At 39.4% G+C, this 19,993-nt stretch overlaps 1 protein-coding gene across 1 annotated transcript in view; it reads left to right on the top strand.

Annotated features, from left to right (window-relative positions):
• GPAT2 (glycerol-3-phosphate acyltransferase 2, mitochondrial) overlaps window positions 1-842 on the top strand; it is a 56,081-nt gene extending 55,239 nt beyond the window's left edge. Inside the window, exon 23 of the mRNA XM_069075377.1 lies at window positions 4-842. Coding sequence (XP_068931478.1) covers window positions 4-120 — 117 coding nt within the window. The 3' untranslated portion in view covers window positions 121-842. The remainder of the gene's footprint in view (window positions 1-3) is intronic.
• The last annotated feature ends 19,151 nt before the right edge of the window (window positions 843-19,993 follow it).

Below are 19,993 nucleotides of genomic sequence, written 5' to 3'. Positions count from 1 at the left end.
CAGGTGCTGAAGGAACAGCCTGGTTCCACCGGCTCTGTGCTCCATTTGTCTCCGACCTTCACTACCCAGGAAAACCAGGAAAAACTGGAGAATTTCATCTGTCAGTTCATTTGTGGCTAGAAGCCCCTGGTTTGAAGAGAGATTGGAACATCCTGTCCTGTCCCAGCAAGAAGCACTTTCCAGTCCCAGAGCAATGAAGCAAGCTCAAGATGAGGAGAGTGACTAATAACTGAGATTTTAATAAGTTAGCACATATTTAATGGCTTATAAAGAGCCCCTTAAGTTTGATTTTGAGATCCTGCTGTTGTATCTCTGTCTCCCCCTCCACCTCCTCTCTGTTCAGACTTACACCATGAGCAGTGTTTATATAAAGATGAGTATAAAGGTCACCCTCTCCCCCAAGGCCAGCGTATTCTTCCCATGTTACATAAACTCTTCAAGTCCTTCCCATTCCTCTTCTCTCTGCTGAGGCCAGTGCAACCAGTTCAGAGCCCTAGTCTAAACCACCCTGGGAAGGAAGATAGCTCCAACCTAGTCCTGAATGAAGACAGTGGTTGTAGAAGCCAAGGGCCACCCTCCCTGAAACAGAGTTAGTGATGAGGAAGGGTTGACTGCCAACAGGCAGCATGATGTAGAAAGAAGGTTGGGCTTCAAGTCAGGAGATCTGTGGGGGAAAGAATTTTACCGCAGGTGCTTATAAGTTGAGTTGTCAGTAGGCAAGTCACTTAACCTCTCAAAGGCTTTCATTCCTCTAAATCTGTAAAATGGAAATGATATTTTTGCACTAACTACTTTAGATGGCTATTATGAAGAAAGTGTTTTGCAAACCTTTACATGCTATGCTATATGAATAAATTATCCTTATTAAGAATGCGAGGGGGTCCAGTTCTGTGGACCCTTTACCTTCTGTGCAAGCCTGGAGCCTCTGACCAGTTGACAAAGTGAGTACAGGGGACAGCCAGACCAGGTTCTTCCCTGTGTTTGTCAAACGCATTTGATTCAGCACCTTCCTCTGAGCCAGATTCATAGCAATTTGAGTAGGAAGTAGAGTTCCTCAGTCACGGGGGGAATGCCTGCATCATATATCCTTGTCAGAAAACTGCCAGCCTTTCAGGCTTATGCTGGGCTTGGTCCAAGACATTGCCATATCCTTTACTGTCTTGCCTGCCCCTCCCCCCAACCTTACTTCTCCCTCTCTTTTACACCTGTGTGCTCTCTCTCTCTCTCTCTCTCTCTCTCTCTCTCTCTCTCTCTCTCTCCCCTCTGTCTCCCTCTCCTTCTCCCCTTCCCCCTCCCTCTCCCCCCACCCTATTTTTGCTCTCGTCTCCACCCATCAGCCAGGCATTGAAGAGACTGGGGGCTTCCTAAACATGCCAACACCTACTGAACTCTCCAAAGCCATCTGGACTAATGAGAATGTAGCAGGGCAGGTTTCTCACGCAGTGGTCTCTCACTTTCAGGGGGAGAAGGGCTAGGCTCACTGCCAGAGAACCTGAGACAGGCAGGGACAGGACCCTCAGGAATGCTGCTGCGTTCCAGAAGGGGGACAGAGGTGACAAGCCTCCTGTTTACTGGAAGGCCTGGCCCAGCAGTGATAAATTCTGGCTTAAGTGTTTGGTCCTGCTGTTCTGGACTCCCTCCCCATTCACACCAAGGGATCTGCAAATTGTACACCTCTGAAAAGATCACACTGCCTTGGATGTTAAGGGCCACTTTCTTCCAGAACACTTAAACATATTCTCTCATTCTTCTTGGTGTTCTTGTTAGAAAGATTGGGGAAGCTATCCTCCTTCCATAGATGGAGAGTATGCCATAGGAAAGGTAGTAAGCAACCATGTCCCAAATCGCCCAGTCCTTTGGCATCTGCTGTATGCAGAGCAGCCCCGTAGGGGGATGGAACAAAAGAGAAATGGAAAATCTGGTCCTTGCTTCAGTAATAATAGGTGATATTTATATAGTGCTTTATATACATTACATATCTCATTCAGACAAATATTACCTGCTGTATTAGCCCTATTTTACAGATGAGGAAACTGAGTTTCACATTGAGAGACATCCATAGTCGTGATTTAAGGTCCAGTGTTTTTTCAGCCCTTTCATGCTACAAATTATGGAGACAAGCCTTTAGTCAGTAAGCAGTTAAGTGCCTACTATATGCTGGCCACTGTGTGGTAAGTGCTGGGCATACAAAAAACAAAACAAGCAAGACAGTACCTGTCCTCAGAAAGCTTCCATTATTCTAACAGGGGCGACAGAGGAGGAAACAACAGGGATGTGTGCACATAAGTACGAGGTAATGGTGGGTGAGGGGGAGGAGGAGGTTGTAGCAGCCCAGGACACCATGAGAGGCCTCACAAGGGAGCACTTAAACTGTCTTAAACACACAGGAAAAGCCATATAACAAATGTAAATTGGGTAATGGCTCATTTATCTGGTGGCTTTTCACTTAGGTCAGTCTTCAAGGGGTGTGATACTCCTTTAAACACCAAACTTCTTTTTAATAGAAATCTTCCTAAAATGTTTTACCCACATTCATAAATAGGAATATATCTTGGCAACTCGTTTTTGTGCTGTATTATAGTGAAGCCTTCAGGGCCACTGAGATGTGCAGGACTGTTTAGATAGCCACAGGCAGCTGGGTCATACTGAGGCCTTGCCTTCCCTCTTACCATGGCTCTTTGTTGCTGCACACGGGAGCACAATACTTCTGAGCTGCTGTCTTTTTTACTCAGTGGTCTGGGTGGGGGCACAAGAGAGTTTTCATTGTCTCCTACTGAGGAGTGAGCAAGGTCTTTTGCAATGACTATTTTTCTTGCTAAGAAACCCTTTTGTGTTTATTTCCTGATTTGATGTTATCTGAGCTCCAGATAAGTGGGGCATTACTGTCCCTAAATGCAGAATGTTGATGGCAGACTTAAGATTAGAACTAATTCTCAATTCTTATTCCATTGGGTACTTTGAGAGTAACACATGGCAAGATAAATGATGTTAGAACTAATGTGGAAATCATCCAGCAAGGAGAATGGGAAGACTTTTAAGTTAACTATACAGGATATTCCCCGGTCCTCCTCCCCCAGCAATCTTTTTTTGGACACTTGCTTGGAATATAGAATTCTCTGGAATTCTGCCTTAGAATAAACTGTATACAGTTACCAATTCAACAAACATTTATTAGACATGTATCAGAATAAATTCCTACAAAATTAAAATTGATTCTCAATAGGTCAAGCAAAAGTGCAAAGAATAGAAAGAGGAAGGCTTAAGGAGTCTATAGATCAATGGCCCTACTTTGCCTTAGCAGCTTGGTGGCACAGTGAATAGAGTATTAGATCTGGACTCAGGAAGACCTGAGTTTCAGATACAGCCTCAGACTCTAGCTGTGTGACACTGGACAAGTTACTTGATTTCTGTCTTCCTCAATATCCCCTAAATGGGGCAAATAATGGGGTTAATAATAGCACCTACCCCGAGGAATGTGAGAATCAAATAAGTAATATTTGTCAAGCACTTAGCACCAGTGCTTGGCACAAAGCAAGTATTTACTTCTTTTGTCTCCAATGCAGGGCCCATGTGGAAGAAAGAATCAAAGGTTTATCTGAGTACCCACTGCTTCTCATTGCAATTCAAGAACCAGTCACAGACATGTACATCATTTCCCCTGCTGAAACCAGTTGCATGAGAAATGGCATCTGTTAACTATGGGCAGTGGGAAGACCCTGTACATGAAGGTTAGATCTAGCCAGGTTGAAGATTAGGTATGAGTATGACTAGCTTATCTTTCTCAAAACCCATTTTCCATAATAACTTCCTAAGCAAGAGAAGCAGGCTGAATCATAGAAAACAGACAGCTGCTGACCAGTTCTGTTTCCTCAAGCTACATTCGAAGGCCATGAATACAATTAGTATAACTAGTAACAAGTTCTTCTAATATTCATAAATCAGAGTCAGAGTCCTGCTCAAGCTCACCATCCTTACTACTTTGATATGTTTGTTTTTCTTTGTAACGACAAAAACCAACTCCACCTCCCAAGACTTAAATTATGAGGAATAGCATCACCATTGAGTTAACATTTCTATTCCTCAAAGTGTGAGAAGAGAGTCACACCAATAGACGGAGACAGAGATGTAGGATCTAGGGTTTGTAGACTGAGTCTCTAAGACAGCGATATCAAGATCATGTGACCACATTTGCAATTACCCAGCAGCCAGAAAAGCCACAAGACTGCCTGAGCCAGAAGGTGGTTCCTAAGGAGTTTGAAAACAAGTTTTGAGCAATAAGTGCATCATTAGAACATGTGCACAGCCTCCTTTATGACCATATTGAAGGAGAACACTTACTGAGATGAGTAAAATCTGACATGATTAAGTTTTTGCTAAAAGACAGCCTCATTCTATTTTAGTCATCCTTCACAGGCTATGTGACAGCAGATTAGGATTTTAGATCTGATACAGAAATAAGAGGTCTTGTACAGTCTGATTATCAATGTGGTAAGACCAGAATGCCTTCAGGATTGAGCTTTGAGATAGATATAGCAAAGAGGAAATAATGGAAAAGGGAAGGATTTTGGGGGGCATAAGAGCAAAGGGCTAGAACCCAGCTCAGGAGTGAGATTGTAGGGAAAGGTGAGTGGACAAAGGCTGGAAGTCAGGGTTAGGATTGAAGGAAGACAATGAGGAGACCAAGGCTCTGAAGTTCCAATCCCTGCCAAAACTAAGTCATTGGGTTTTAAAATACATTTTATGCTGTATCAGTCAGTCACCACTAGTTTCAATGCAAATGTTAAAACCAACTTGCATTTCATTGTCCTAACAAATAAAGAATCCCCTCCCTCACTCTGGAATTTTTGGTCCAAGAGACTTCTAAACTAGTACTGAGGAAGGATTTTTATAGGGTTAGGATGAATGGGCTTGGCCTAGGGAACAAGGCAGGGATCTTCAGTATAGCATATTCAGAGGAAAGTGGCCACTTCCAGGGAAGACAAATACTCTATGTGCCTAGATGCTGCCCCAAAGCCTTGCCTCCATTAGCATTTGAGGATTTTCCCTGGTCACAGATGCAATTTTCTGCCTGTAACAAAAGACAAAAGCTATACAATGAAATTTAGCAGGCCAGAGGCTGAAGGGAGCTTCAAAATTTCTAGAGACAAAATTGGTCCAGAGGTACTGGCCACAACCTATACAGGGACTAGGGAATTCAATTAAATTCAACAAACATTCACTATGCCTACTATGGGTGATGGTGCTGAAGAAAATAAAGATGGGAAGAAAGTTGTAGAAAACAGAAAACTCTGCTTGCTATTTAATTTTTTAAAAACATTTTTATGTGCAGAGCAAAATGCCATCTTAAAGGCTTCCCTCTGACTGGGTGTCTCCCATCATGTACAGAAACAATAATGGTAATAATAATAATAATAATAACTGAATTTATACATCCCTTTAAGGTTTACAAAACATTTACATACGTTATCTCATTTGATCATCCAAAATGCCTTAAAAGATCTAATGAAAAATAAATGTTCAGCAACTCTGGTTATCAAGATCAAATGAATACAACATGTAGCCATGCTTTACAAGGGTATTTGCCACTGTGCTGGAGGAGATCAATTATAGTCAAAGAGGAATTTCCAACAGATGATGAGGTCCCTGGTACTTTTCAGAGCCTCCTAAATGAAATCCATAGTCCCTCAAAAGAGGTTAGACTGACTGTCTATAGAGGAAAAACCAAGTGGACAAAGAATGACTATTGTCCATATTGTGATAAGTAGTTGGATGGACTGCACAATATTTAGATATCTATGCCTGCAATATAGGTGTCTAGATATCTATGTAGATATACATACAGTTTTTTTTTAAATATTAATTAATTTTTAGCTTTCAACATTCACTTCAATAAGATTTTGAGTTCCAATTTTTCTCCCCCTCCCTCCCCTCCCCTGATCCCAAGATGGTGTGCAATCTGATACAGGTTCTACATATACATTCATATTAAACATATTTTTATATTAGTCATGTTCTAAAGAAGAATTAGAACCAATGGGGGAACCACGAGAAAGAAGAAACAAAAAATAAAAAACAAAAAGGGAGCAAATAGTATACTTCAATCTGCATTCAGACTCCATAGTTCTTTCTCTGGATGTGGATAGTATTTTCCATCATGAGTCTTTTGGAGTTGTCTTAGATCCTTGCATTGCTAAGAAGAGGTAAGTCTATCAAAGTTATTCATCACACAGTGTTGCTGTTACTGTGTACAGTGTTCTTCTGGTTCTGCTCACTTCACTCAGCATCAGTTCATCTAAGTCTTTCCAGGTTTTTCTTAAGTCTGTCTTCTCATCATTTCTTATGGAACAAGAGTATACCATTACATTCATATACCACAACTTGTTCAGCCATTCCTCAGTTGATGGGCATCCCCTCAACTCCAATTCTTGGCCACCACAGAAAGAGCAGCTATAAATATTTTTGTGCATGTCGGTCCTTTTTCCTTTTTTTATGATCTCTTTGGGATGCAGCCCTAGAAGTGGTATGGCTGGGTCAAAAGGTATGCACAATTGTATATCCCATTGGGCATACTTCCAAATTGCTCTCCAGAATGGTTAGATCAGTTCGCAACTCCACCAATAAGGCCTTAGTATTCCAATTTCCCCACATCTTCTCCAATATTTATTATTTTCCTGTTTGTCATGTTGACCAAACTGATAGGTGTGATATCGTACCTCAGAGTTGTTTTGAGTTGCATTTCTCTAATCAATAGTGATTTATAGCATTTTTTATGACTATAGATAGCTTTAATTTCTTCCTCTGAAAACTGCCTGTTCATATCCTTTGATCATTTATCAATTGGTAAATGACTTGTATTCTTATAAATTTGACTTAGTTTTCTGTATATTTTAGAAATGAGTCCTTTATCAGAGACACTAGTTGTAAAAATTCTTTCCCAGCTTTCTGCTTCCCTTCTAATCTTGGTTGCATTTGACTTTGTGCAAAGCCTTTTGAATTTAATGTAATCAAAAGTATCCATTTTGCATTTCATAACGTTCTCTATCTCTTGTTTCATCATAAATTCTTCCCTTCTCCATAAATCTGAAAGTAAAATTATTCCTTGCTCTCCTGGTTTGCTTAGAGTATCAGCCTTTATGTCTAAATCGTGTACCCATTTTGACTTTATCTTGGTATGCGGTGTAAGATGTTGGTCTATGCCTAGTTTCTGTGATACTATTTTCCAGTTTTCCACAGTTTTTGTCAAATAGTTGTTATGCCAGAAGCTAGAGTCTATGGGTTTATCAAACAGTAGATTACTGTAGTCATTTGCTGCTGTGTCTTGTGTGCCTAACCTATTCCACTGATTCACTCTATTTCTTAGCCAGTACCAAGTAATTTTGATTATTGCTGCTTTATAATACAGTTTAAAATCTGGTATGGGTAGGCCACCTTCCCTTATATTTCTTTTAATTAATTCCCTTGATATTCTGGACATTTTGTTCTTCCAGATGAATTTTGTTATTATTTTTTTCTAGCTCTATAAAATAATTTTTGGTAGTTTGATTGGTATGGCACTGAATAAGGAAATTAATTTAGATAGAATTGTCATTTTTATTATATTAGCTTGACTGTAGATATATATATTGAAAGGACAATGAACTGGGTCCAGAATTGAACAAAAGGAAGAGAGTAGGCTGCATTGCTTCTGGGAAATTGAGTAGTGCTTCTAATAACCCCAAACTTCTCTCTGAAACAAAAGCAGGTCTTTTAATGGCATTATTTTCTTGATAATGCTGTAATACTATGAGGTATGGAATACTATATATAGTCCCTGAAGAACTGAAGTTGAGGATCACCTAGGGGACAATGGAAAAGTATGTGACAGGAGGGAATGTACTGTATCACATTACAGGAGAAGAATTGTTTAGGAGAAGCAGTATAAAGGATGTCCTCAGAGAGATGCATGATTGGAAAATGAGTGAACTAGTCATTTGGGGCAGCCAAATGGTACAATGTATAGAGTGCTGGGCTTGGAGTCAGGAAGACCCAAGTTCAAATTTACCTCAGACATTTACTACCTGTGTGACCCTGGGCAAGTCACTTATTCTGGTTTGCTTCAGTTTTTTCATCTGCAAAATGAGCTGGAGAAGGAAATGGCAAACCACTCCAGCATCTTTACCAAGAAAACCCCAAAAGGGGTCATGAAAAGTCAGACAAGACCGAAATGACTCAACGACAACAGCCATGTCATAAGAGTGAAGGGCAACTGATGAACAGCCTACATACTCCATTGGTATCCATGCAATATAAAGGGAGCTAAAAAAAACCACCTCCCACTTCCCATATATTGGGTATACCCCTTAAGAAAGATTTTAATCTTTTTTGAATAATTTCAAATGTCTTTTCAACTTGGTTGGCCCAATTCACAGTTCCACCAAATGCATGTATTATTAGTATGTCTGTCTTCCCGAAGCCCCTCTAGTATTTACTAATTCATCTTTTGTCATTTTTGCAATTTACTTAGTGTAAGGTAAAACCTCAAAATTGTTTTGCTTTCATTTATCATATTGCTGATTTGGAACAATCTTTAACATGGTTGTTAATTGTTCATGATTCTTTTAAGTCCTAATCATTCATATCTTTTGACTACTTATCTACTGAGGAAAGTTTTTGGTCTTAGATATTTGTGTTATTTCCTATGTACCTTGGATGCTTTACAGAGTTCTTTGATGTGAAGATTTTTTTTTTTCCCAATCAGCAGTTTCTCTTATCTTAGTTATACTGATTTTGGCCATGCAAATGCTTTTTAACTTCATGTAATCAAAACAATCTATCTTATCTTTTCAGATCTTTTACCCTTTGTTTAGTTAGGAATTATATCTCTAGTAATAGTTCTATAAAAACACTTCCATCTGTTTTTCTCTAATTGTTTTATGATGTGACCTTTTAAGACTTTTTACATGTTACACATAAAACGTTAAGTATAGGTATAATATTCCATTACATTAATGTACCACAGTTAATTTAATTACTCCTGGACTATTGGAACTTAAGTTTGTTGGGAATTTTTTACAATTACATATAATGCTGGTATAAAAGTCTTTGAACATATATTTTTGTTGATTTTGATAATACTTTTAGGGTGTGTTTTTGGGTTTTTTTAATTTTGCTTTTAGGAGGGGGGAAGGTGGGGCAATGGCAGTTAAGTGACTTGCCCAAGGTCACTCAGCTAGTAACTGTCAAGTGTCTGAGGCTGGTTTTGAACTCAGGTCCTCCTGACTCCAGGGCTGGTACTCCATTCATTGCGCCACCAAGCTGCGCTAGGGTATGTTTTTTTTTTGAAGTACTTTCTTAACTTTAAAGCTGTATTTAAAAGAAATCATTTTTAATAAGCACTCAGAAACAAGTTATAAAGAAAAAATAAATAAAAATAAACTGGTAATACCAACACTCCCTTTACAAATGTCCTTATACTTTCTTCTATATAATCCTTAATATACTTCATTTATTCCCTTTTCTTTTTTTTTAATCATTACTACACCTTATTTTCACTCAGAAAACTGCTCTACCCCCAATAACAGACTTCCCTAGGAATAAATGAAGTGTAATTTTTGTTGTTGTTTTCTTTTTTATTATTATTTTTTAATCAAATGCTTTATTAACTTCTAGTTTACCTCATTCATTTCCACAAAATTTTGAGTTACAAATTTTCTCCCTGTTTTCCCCCTACCTAACACCCCTAAATAGCGGTCCCACTGGATATCCCCTCCTCCAATCTGCTCTCTCCCATATCTTCTCCCATATCCCCTCTGACTTTCCAGTAGGGCACAGTGGATCTCTATGCCCCAGTGCCTGTATATCTTATTTCCCAGTTACATGTAAAATAATTTTAATAATAGTATATATATATATATATATTTAAAGATTTGATTTTAAAATCTTGAATTACAGATTCACTCCCTTCCTCCCTTGTCACCCACCCTTACTGGGAAGATAAGCAATTCAATATAGGTTGTACCTGTGTAGCTATGCAAAACATTTCCATAGTGGATATATTGTAAAAGACTGACTATATTTCCCTCCCTCCTATCCCACCTCCCACTTGTTCTATTCTCTACTTTCATCCTGCCCCTTTTCAAAAGTGGGTGCTTCCAACTTCCCTCCCCCCCAGCCTGTCCTCGCTTCCCTCATCCCCCCTCTCATCCCCTTCCCCCCTACTCTCTTGTAGGATGAGATACCCTATTTAGTGTGTATGTCATTCCCTCCCCAAGCCAAATTCAATGAGAATAAGGTTGACCCATTCCCTTTTGCCTTCCTATTCTTCCCCTCTATTGTAACCATTTTCCCTTGCCTTTTCTATGAGATAGTTTACCCCATTCTGTCTCTCCCCATGTCCTCTCATTATATTCCTCTCTCAGTCTTAATTTCACCTTTTAAGTATCATCCCTTCCTATTAAATTGGTCCTGTGCCCTCTATCTATGTATACCTGTACATACACACATTCACATATGTATTCTTATGCCCATATACCTTCCTATGTAGACATATATATGTATGTGTGTGTATATATACATTTCTATTCCCTTCAATTATTCTCATACTGAGAAAAGTTTCATAAGTTACAATTATCATTTTTCCATGTAGGCATGTAAATAGTTCAACTTTGATAAGTTCCTTATGATTTCTTTTCCCTTTTTACCTTCTCATACTTCTCCTGCTTCTTGTATCTGAATGCCAAATTTTCTATTCAACTCTGGTTTTTTCATCAAGAATACTTGAAAGTCCTCTATTCCATTGAATGACCATATTTTCCCCTGAAACATGATACTCAGTTTTGCTGGGTAGGTGATCTTTGGTTTTAATCCCAGCTCCTTTGCTCTCTGGAATATCATATTCCAAACCCTTTGATCCCTCAGTGTAGAAGCTGCCAGATCCTGTTTTTTCTTGATTGTGTTTCCACAATATTCAAATTGTTTCTTTCTGGCTGCTTGTAATATTTTCTCCTTGATCTGGGAATTCTGGAACCTGGCTATAATATTCCTAGGAGTTTTCTTTTTGGGTTCTTTTTCAGGAGGTGATCTGTGGATTCTCTCAACCTCTATTTTGCCCTCTGGTTCTAAAACATCAGGGCAATTTTCCTTGAGAATTTCTTGAAGGATGATTTCTAGATTCTTTTTTTGATCATGGCTTTCATGTAGTACAATAATTTTTAAATCATCTCTCCTGGATCTATTTTCCAGGTCAGTGGTTTTCCCAATGAGATATTTCACATTGCTTTCTATTATTTCATTTGTTTGGATCTGTTTAATAGTATCTTGATTTCTCATAAAGTCACTAGCTTCCATTTGCTCCAATCTAATTCTTAAGGAATGATTCTCTTCAGTGAGCTTTTGAGATTCTTTTTTCCATCTGGCAAATTTGTTTTTTTAAGGTATTCTCCTCATTGCCTTTTTGAGCCTCTTTTGCCATCTGAGTTAGTCTATTTTTTAAGGTGTTATTTTCTTCAGTCGGGTTGTTGACTCTTATTTAATAATTTTCTTGCATCCTTCTCATTTCTCTTCCCAATTGTTCCTCCACTTCTCTTATTGGGTTTTCAAAATCCTCCTTAAGGTCCTCTATGGCCTGTAACCAGCTCATATTTTTCTTGGAAGCTTTTGGTGCAGGAGTTCTGACTTCACTGTCTTCCTCCTGATCCTTTTTGTCCCCAAAATAGGAGTGTAAAGTTGGATTGCTCTGCTTGGCTTGCTTCCTTTGCCTGCTCATGTTGCCATTCAATTACTTGACTTTTTGCCACAGTAGGACTCTGCTACCAGACAGTGGAGATTCGTCCCAATCACTGGTGTTTTCTCAGCTGCTGAAGGTATTAGATGGGTGCCCTTTCTGAGCTTCCACATGCTCTGACAAGCTGGTCGCACACACCAGGACCTCTACCCTAGACCTCAATCCAGATACAAGCAGGTTAAAGCAAGAGCGATTAACCCTCAGATTGGTCGCTTGGTCCCCCTACAATCTGCAGGCCAGGAGCTGAAGCTGCCACATGGTGGAGGCTGCAGGGCCATGGTACTTCAGCGGCTTCTACTTGCAGGGAATAAAGGCCGACCACACTCCCAAACTACTGGATCCCAAAGTCCACACTGCACTGACCTCTCACTTTGTCCTTCACATCTATGTGTTTATAATTCTGGAAACTGCCACAGCTGCTGGTGATCTGAAGTCCCTCCATCTGGCAGCTGGTCGGCCCTCCCTGAGGCTAAAACCTCTGGCTCTTGAGGGGCTGTGGTTGTCTCCCAAAGTGCTGTGCTGGCCTCTACCTGCCAGCCTGCCAGGATGTCCTCAGCAGGAGGTTAGCTTCTCTGTGGCATTTGGTGGGTTCTGTAGCTCCAAAGTTTGTTCAGAGTCACCTTTTACATGAATTGGAGTTGGTGGGAGCCAGAGCCACAGGAAAGTCCTGTTTTGGAGTGTGATTATTTTTATAATTTTTAATGCATATTGTCAGATTTTTCTCCAAAAAAAGAGACTACGAATCTACAATTCCACCAGCAATGAATGAGTGCACTTGTCATTCCACAATCATGCCAATATATAGTTTTATTGCTTTTAATTATCTTTGCCAATTTGATAAGTGTGAATTGGTACCTTATAGTTGTTTTAATTTGCATCTCTGGTTACTGCTGATGAACATGTTTTCAAGTGATTGTTAACAATGTGTTTTTACTCTTTTGAAAATTATCTGTTTATATCCATCTGGCTGTTTATTCATCATGGACTGGGAATTACATTTAAATTTTTTTTCTTACCAGTTTCTTATCTATTTTAGATGTCACTTTTTTTTCTGCCATTAACTGTAATTATTTTTCCGACATATTATTTCTGCTTTTCTTCTAATTATATTGGTTTGGGTGCATGTTTTTTACTTTAAATTTTATCTTGTCCCTAATAATTGCTTTCATTTGTTGATCAAGGGAAAAAATAATCTCCCTCCCACAACTGAGATAAATACTTATTCCATTTTCTTTCTGTTTATATTTCTTTGTTATGTTTTTCTATCATCCAGCCAGAATTCACTATGAGATGTGAGTCTAAATTGATTTCCTGCCAAACTGTAAACCAATTTTCCCCAGTACATTTGTTAAATAATGAGCCCTTTCCCTAGGTTTTATCTTTTTGAGTTCATCAAACACTAATCTTTTGTATATATTTGGTTGGATGTCTTAGACGTTAATTCTATTTCATTTCTCTAGTTCTCTTTTTCTTGCCCAGAACCAGATATATTTGATGATCGTAACTATCTTGTAATGTGTTTTAATGTCTGGGAGTGCAAGACCATTTTCACCAGCTTCTTCCCCCTGCCCAATCCCAGCATGTTCCCTTGATATTCTTGCTTATTTTTAAATATAAATTCCATGCTTTGTTGCTGTTGTTTTTTTAAGCCATGATCTTTTGGTTGATATTGCATTGACTACTTGAATAATCAAACAACAAAAATGCTTAATCAATTAGATGCCTACTCTCTGCCAAATGTATAGTGTTTGGCTAAATTCTCTGGATTCAAAGAGAAAAATGAGACAGTCTGCTCTCAAGGAGCTCAGGTTCTGCTGTGCAGTTATGGAATATTCACAGAAAAGTAAATACAGAATATGTGTGTGTGTGTCTGTAAACATATTTTCCCCACATATATTTCCCCCAGCTGGATTCTCATATCTGCTTCTGTATTCAATCTTTTGCAATATGTTGTTTTGGTTCCAGAATATGAAGAAAATCTGGCTTCAAACAGATACGTAGTTGGAAAAGAAAGGAATATTTAATAGGCAAATCTCAGTATTATTATAACAGTTTTGAACACATGGACCCCCTGAAAGGATCTCGAGGGCGCTAGTGGTCTGTGGGTCATACTTTGAGAACTGCTGTTCTAAACAAGTCCTCATCTATAGTGATAGTAGGGAAATAAGAAAAGGTCTCTTGGAGGAGGAGGTGGCTCTTGGGCTGAGCCCAAATGAAGAGAGCTGGTAAGGGTGCCAAGAGGCAGAGAATGAGAAGGGAGAACATTTTGGGCATCAGGAAAACAATGAGCAAAGGAACAGAAATGGGAGACGGCTCATCCCGTCAGGGCAAACAGCAAATAGACTAGGTTGGGTGGAGTGTGAAGGGCAAGAAGGGTCTGGAGTAGTTGTGTTCAGTCTGGAAAGCCAGCCTGGAGCTGGACAGTGAAGGGTTTCACATGCCAAACAGAAGAGTTGGTGTTTTATTGTAGGAATGATTGGGGTACCACTGAAGCTTCTCCAGCAGAAGAATGATGGAGGCGTCAGGCCTCCCCCATTAGACTGTGAGCTCCTTGACAGTAGGGATCAGTCGTCTTTTACCTTTCTGTTCCCAGCACGTAGCAGTACCTGGTTCAGAGTAGGCACTTAAATACTTATCGACTGACTGAGCTATATTTTGGGAATAATTCAAACGAATATGGCATCTTATCTTATATCTTATCTTGTCCGTGAGCCTTCTGCCTCCATGACTTAGGTCACAAGGTCCATGCCTACCCATGATTCCTTCCTCTATCCTCCCACCAATCTGCCCCCAGGAGTCCTCCCAGTGTCCTGAGTACCTTCTTCTAGACCTCATGACATTGAACGGAAACCAACAGAGCCTACAGATGGTGCATCAGTTACCCTCACTTTCAGTGTATGAAGAGGCTCTCTTTTTATCTGGGAAGCTGGATGTGGAATAACTGCATTAATGTGTTCTTTAGTTTTGCTGATCTGCTTTTTTCCTTTTCTTTCTCTTCTTTGTTCCAAGGGATGGCTCACAGGGTAGAGGACAGAGAAGGGTATATTCGGAAATGAAGATGACATAAAAAGCAAAAAATATCAATACATTTTTTTCATTTCTGCTTCCCATTTTAAAATAGTTTCTTTTCTTCCCTATTTTTTTCTTTTCCATCTATATTCCTCCCCAAGTCCCCCCTCCCCCCATCCCCTTGGGATTTTCCCCTAAGGTGACTGCCCCACTGTATCCCGCTGGATTCAAAATACAGTGTGCTGTAAATGCCGCTGATTATTAATGCATTATTCCCGTTGCCCACAGTAATATTGCACTGCCATAAATCACTGCTGCTTGGAGTTAATATTAGTCCTGTGATATTGATTACACTGCTGCTTAATTATATGTGACATTCATTGAATTCATCAATAGATACTACCTGCCTCTTCGCATGCTAATTATTGGTGTAAGCTGTCCAGTTAATTGTGTGTTTGCATTCGATATCCATTTTACTGCTTTTGTTATTACTTGGCTAGGCTTTCTTGCATGCTTGCTATTTGCATTATTGACTTGCTGAATACAATTTTAACTAGAATAAAAACAAAATGGAAGTAAAAATTTAAGTTTTGTGCAAAAATGGATCTAGAAACCTGAAGGTCTACTTCTATTATAAGAGGAAACCCTGAGTGAAGAAATAAAAATGGTATGAAAATGCAGAAATGACCAATGAGAGAAGTAATCATTAACAATGAGACATTCCATCTCTTTTCTGTCAATTCTTAGGAATATTTGATCATTCAGAAATGCCTGATGTTGGACCAGTCAGGGGTAATACTTGAAAACCGATCATTAAGAGTCCCACTAAAGAGGGGGAAGACTCATTTAGAACAGCAGTTCTCAAAGTATGGTCCATAACCCCCTGAAAATCCCCAAAATCCTTTTGGGGGGCCACTAGGTCAAAACTATTGTCATAATAATACTACGATGTAATTTGCCTATTAAAATACTCCTTCTTCCTACTACATGTCTTGTGAGGCCAGATTTTCTTCATATTCTTGAACTAAAACAACATATTGCAAAAAAAAAATGAATACAGAAGAGAATATGAAAATCCAGCTGCCTTCTATTAAGCTAGACATTGAAGAGAATTTCAAGAATATGTAAAACAATGCCACTCTTCTCATTAAATATTTTGTTTGGGAAAACATAGTTCTTTTCCATAAAAATATGTTATTTATGTTAACATGTAATTGCGTTGTCATTATTTTAAATAAATTAATAACATATTTGAATTTTTGTTAGTTTTAATTTCTAATTTGGAAAATACTGCTAGATATAACCCACAGTAACAAAAACTCCTTGGGGTCCTAAAATTTTTTTTAGGAGTATAAAAGACTTTTCAATAATTCTTAAGGGCATAAAGGTGCTCTGAGACCAAAAAGTTTGAGAACTACTGGTTTAGAATGGAAGAGGAAGTTTGCCAGTGGATGAACTGAAATGTTTGATTAAGTTAGAAAAAGACATGCCACTCAGCCTGGATCTCCAACATCATAGGGAATTCACAGGTCCAAATCAGCAATAATCTTAGGAAAGCCCCCATCTGCCCCTGGGGAAGAACCAGAAGGAGAATGGATCAGCCATACAACCCAGTTACTACAGCATCAACAGGAAACTGAAATTTTAAAAAAAAAATGGAAATGTAAAGGACCAGGGGATCAGAGATCACATGAACACCAATGACAGAAAGCAGACAGAACTTGGTTCTGCTACAACTGTGATCTAAGTGACCATTCATACGTGGTCCACCATTTGGCATCCACTCAGCCACCTTCAGGAAATGAGGATAGAGCCAGAGCTAGAATTCCCTCTTAGACTCCTTCCCACCCAATCAGTCAGCCACTGCTCTCTCCTGGTTCTGACCTGTCTGATCACTCAGTCTCCTTTGCTGAATCTTCATGTCACACCTCCTAAATGGGGATAAGCCCCCAAAACTCTGTCTTGGACCCGCTTCTCTCTCTCTCTCTCTCTCTCTCTCTCTCTCTCTCTCTCTCTCTCTATATATATATATATATATATATATATATATATATATATATATATATACTCCCTTTTGAAAATTTCATCATCTTCTATGAGTTTAATTATCATTTCTATGCAGATGATGCCTAGATCCATACATCTTTTTTTTTTTAAAGCAGTAGGGGTTAAGTAACTTGCTCAAGATTACATGGCCAGTTATTTCTGGGTGTGGTGCTGAGTATCTGAGCCCAGATTTGATCCAGGTCATCCCGACACTGGAGCTGGTGCTCTTACTCGCTGTGCTACCTGGCCGCCCCTAGATCCATACATCTTGCCCTGTTCTGTCTCCTGAGCTCTAGCCCCACATCACATATGTATATGTGTGTATATATATATATATATATATACACACACACATATCCATATACATACACATATACACACAAATATATACAAACACACACATATATATGCATATGTACATATATATGAAAAGTTTTTAGCTAGAATTGTATGCATCCCAGCCTCTACATATTCAAAATAACTCTATCTCCCCCCTCCCCCAACTTAGCTCTCTTCTGAAGTTTTCTGATAGACCGGATTTGGTCTTGGGATGTATAAAAGAAGTAGTAAAATCATTAACAATAAGAGAGAATACTCCATCTCTTTTCTGTCAATTCCTAAGAATATTTCATCATTCAAAAATTCTTGATGTTGGACTAGTCATGGGTTGTACTTGGAAACTGATCATTAAGATTATTGTTCATCTTCTAAAGAGGACCAATGATTTGCCCATGCATTGGGTGAGGCAGGGTCTCATTCTCTTTCAGAGTTATCAAAGGCCAGTTGCAGAACACAAGTTAGAATGACTGCTGATCGCCCAGGATGTGTCTTTGATGTCTGACCAAGCCCTAAGTGCTTCCACAGTGCCTGCTTCAGCTACCTTCATGGCCAATGAAACAAATTGTTATCTCATATTGCTGGGGGAACTCCTCACATTCTCGAGGCAGACATTCCTCTAACTCACTGATGGGTCTAAGGCCTATCTTTTATCCTCACCCTGGTTTAGCCCATCTGCCAAGAAGGTTTTACCAGGATGTGGCCACTGTTCATTTTATGGCTTCTTGGACCTACAGATAAGAGTCGGGTGAAGGTGGATGACAAAGGTAGATGAGCAAAGGGCTTGGCAAGCCCTCACACCAGATGTGCCAGTTCTCCCTGAACACTTCATACACCATCATTAAGATTATCACTAAAGAGGAGGACTCATTTAGAACAGCAGTTCTCAAGATGTGGTCCATAGACCACTGGGGATCCCCAAAATCCTTTTAGGGAGTCCATGAGGTCAAAACTATTGTCATATTCTTGAATTAAAACAACATATGGCAAAAGATTGACTACAGAAGCAGATATGAGAATCCAGCTGCCTTCCATTAAGCTAGACATTAAAGAGATTTGCATATTTGGAGAGAATAAGTAGTAATATGCTGGAACCAGCTAGCACTGACTCTCAAAAGCCAACTCTTAATTGTTCTATGTGAACATTTACATGCTTCGAATGGGAGCTGGATTTATTGTTCTATTGATTTCTAAACTTTAGAAAGTGATAGAGGGGTGGCTAGGTGGCACAGTGAATAGAGCACTGACCCTGGAGTCAGGAGGACCTGAGTTCAAATCTGGCCTCAGACACTTAACACACACACATACAAACTAGCCATGTGACCTTGGGCACTTAATCCCAATTGACCTCCAAAAAGCAAAAAAAAAAAAGTGATAGAAAAAATGTTAATAATACAGGTTAAACATATTATATGTATTGGGGAAAGTTGGTTGTTAAACATTTACCAGCATACCATGGAATAGAAATACTAACAAACCTTTGGTACTTATGTGGATTGACTTCATACCTTTGAAGAAGAGAGTAAAAACATAAGTTGTATCTTGGGAGTGCCTGGTTATTTCACCAGGTATGCACAGGCTACCCAACCAGGAACCAGGAAGCTTCTACTGTTGCTAAAGTATTATGGGGGGGGGGGGGCGGCCAGGTAGCACAGCGAGTAAGAGCATCGGCTCCAGTGTCGGGATGACCTGGATCAAATCCAGGCTCAGATACTCAGCACCACACCCAGAAATAATAACTGGCCGTGTAACCTTGAGCAAGTTACTTAACCCCAATTGCTTTTAAAAAAAAAATTTTTAAAAAGAAAAAAAATAAAGTATTATGGGGGAAATATTTCTCTCCATATGAATTCCTTGTGGAATTCACTCTGACCAGAGCAGAGTCTTTGAGAGTAAGCTATTCAAGCAAACGTTGCCTTTGGAAGGAATAAATGCCTACAAACTACACCTTGCCATCCCCAGGAAGATTCACACACTGTGTATTTTAATCACATAGATGGTGTGAAGGATAATGACCAAGAGCACTGGGGCCTGAGAAGAAATTTCTAAAACCAACACACTGCCTTTATAGAGCGTGGTTACATCGCTACTGGAGCAATGCCAGAGGTGAACTTACAGCACACTTACTGTTTATACAAGAAACAGGCCTACCCATTGACTTGTGCTTTGGAGCCTCAGGAGGTGGAGAGGATAAAAAGGCTATCTTTCCCTCATCCTAATATATCCTTCAACTGAGAAATTACCTGAAGGAAAACTCCCAGTTAGCTGACTTCAACTTAAAGAGCTCTACCAGAAACCAACAAGGGTATGGTACTCAAATTCATTGTCAAGAACTTCAACAGGTTAACAGGGCCGGCTAAGACATTCTGGTGTTTAGGGAACAAACAAGAGTGATGGAAAACCACATCATACCAAGTAGTCAGATATTGGTCAATCTGCCCCTTCACATACTCTCTGTTGCAGTCAAACTGGTCTATTTACTTTACTGTTCCTAGTACACAAAATTCTTTCTCTCATCTCCAGGTCTTTGCACGGGTTGTCCTCTCCTTCCTGGAAATGCTCTCTTGCCCCAACACCAACTCTTGGAGCCTCTCTGTCTGTCTCTCTGTCTTGGACTCTGTGTGTATCTCTTTGTCACCTTTCTTTCTCTGCCTCTATCTCTTTTTGTCCCTGTTTCTGTCTACTCTCTCTCTGTGTCTCTCTTTGTTTCTCTCTCTCTGTCTTTCTCTCTCTGTCTCTGTGCATGTAAAGTTTCTCTGTTTCTATCTCTATGTGTGTCTATGGTCTCCATCTTTTTCTCTCTCCTCTCTGTTTCTGTCTTTGTCTCTGTCTTTGCATGTG

The sequence above is a fragment of the Petaurus breviceps genome, unplaced genomic scaffold, assembly GCF_028583685.1.
Source record: "Petaurus breviceps papuanus isolate PSGF00001 unplaced genomic scaffold, PetGlider_PUasm1.0 90919, whole genome shotgun sequence".
NCBI lineage: Eukaryota > Metazoa > Chordata > Mammalia > Diprotodontia > Petauridae > Petaurus > Petaurus breviceps.
Note: the sequence above shows the minus strand (reverse complement) of the source record. Positions and strands in the feature narration are given on the sequence as shown.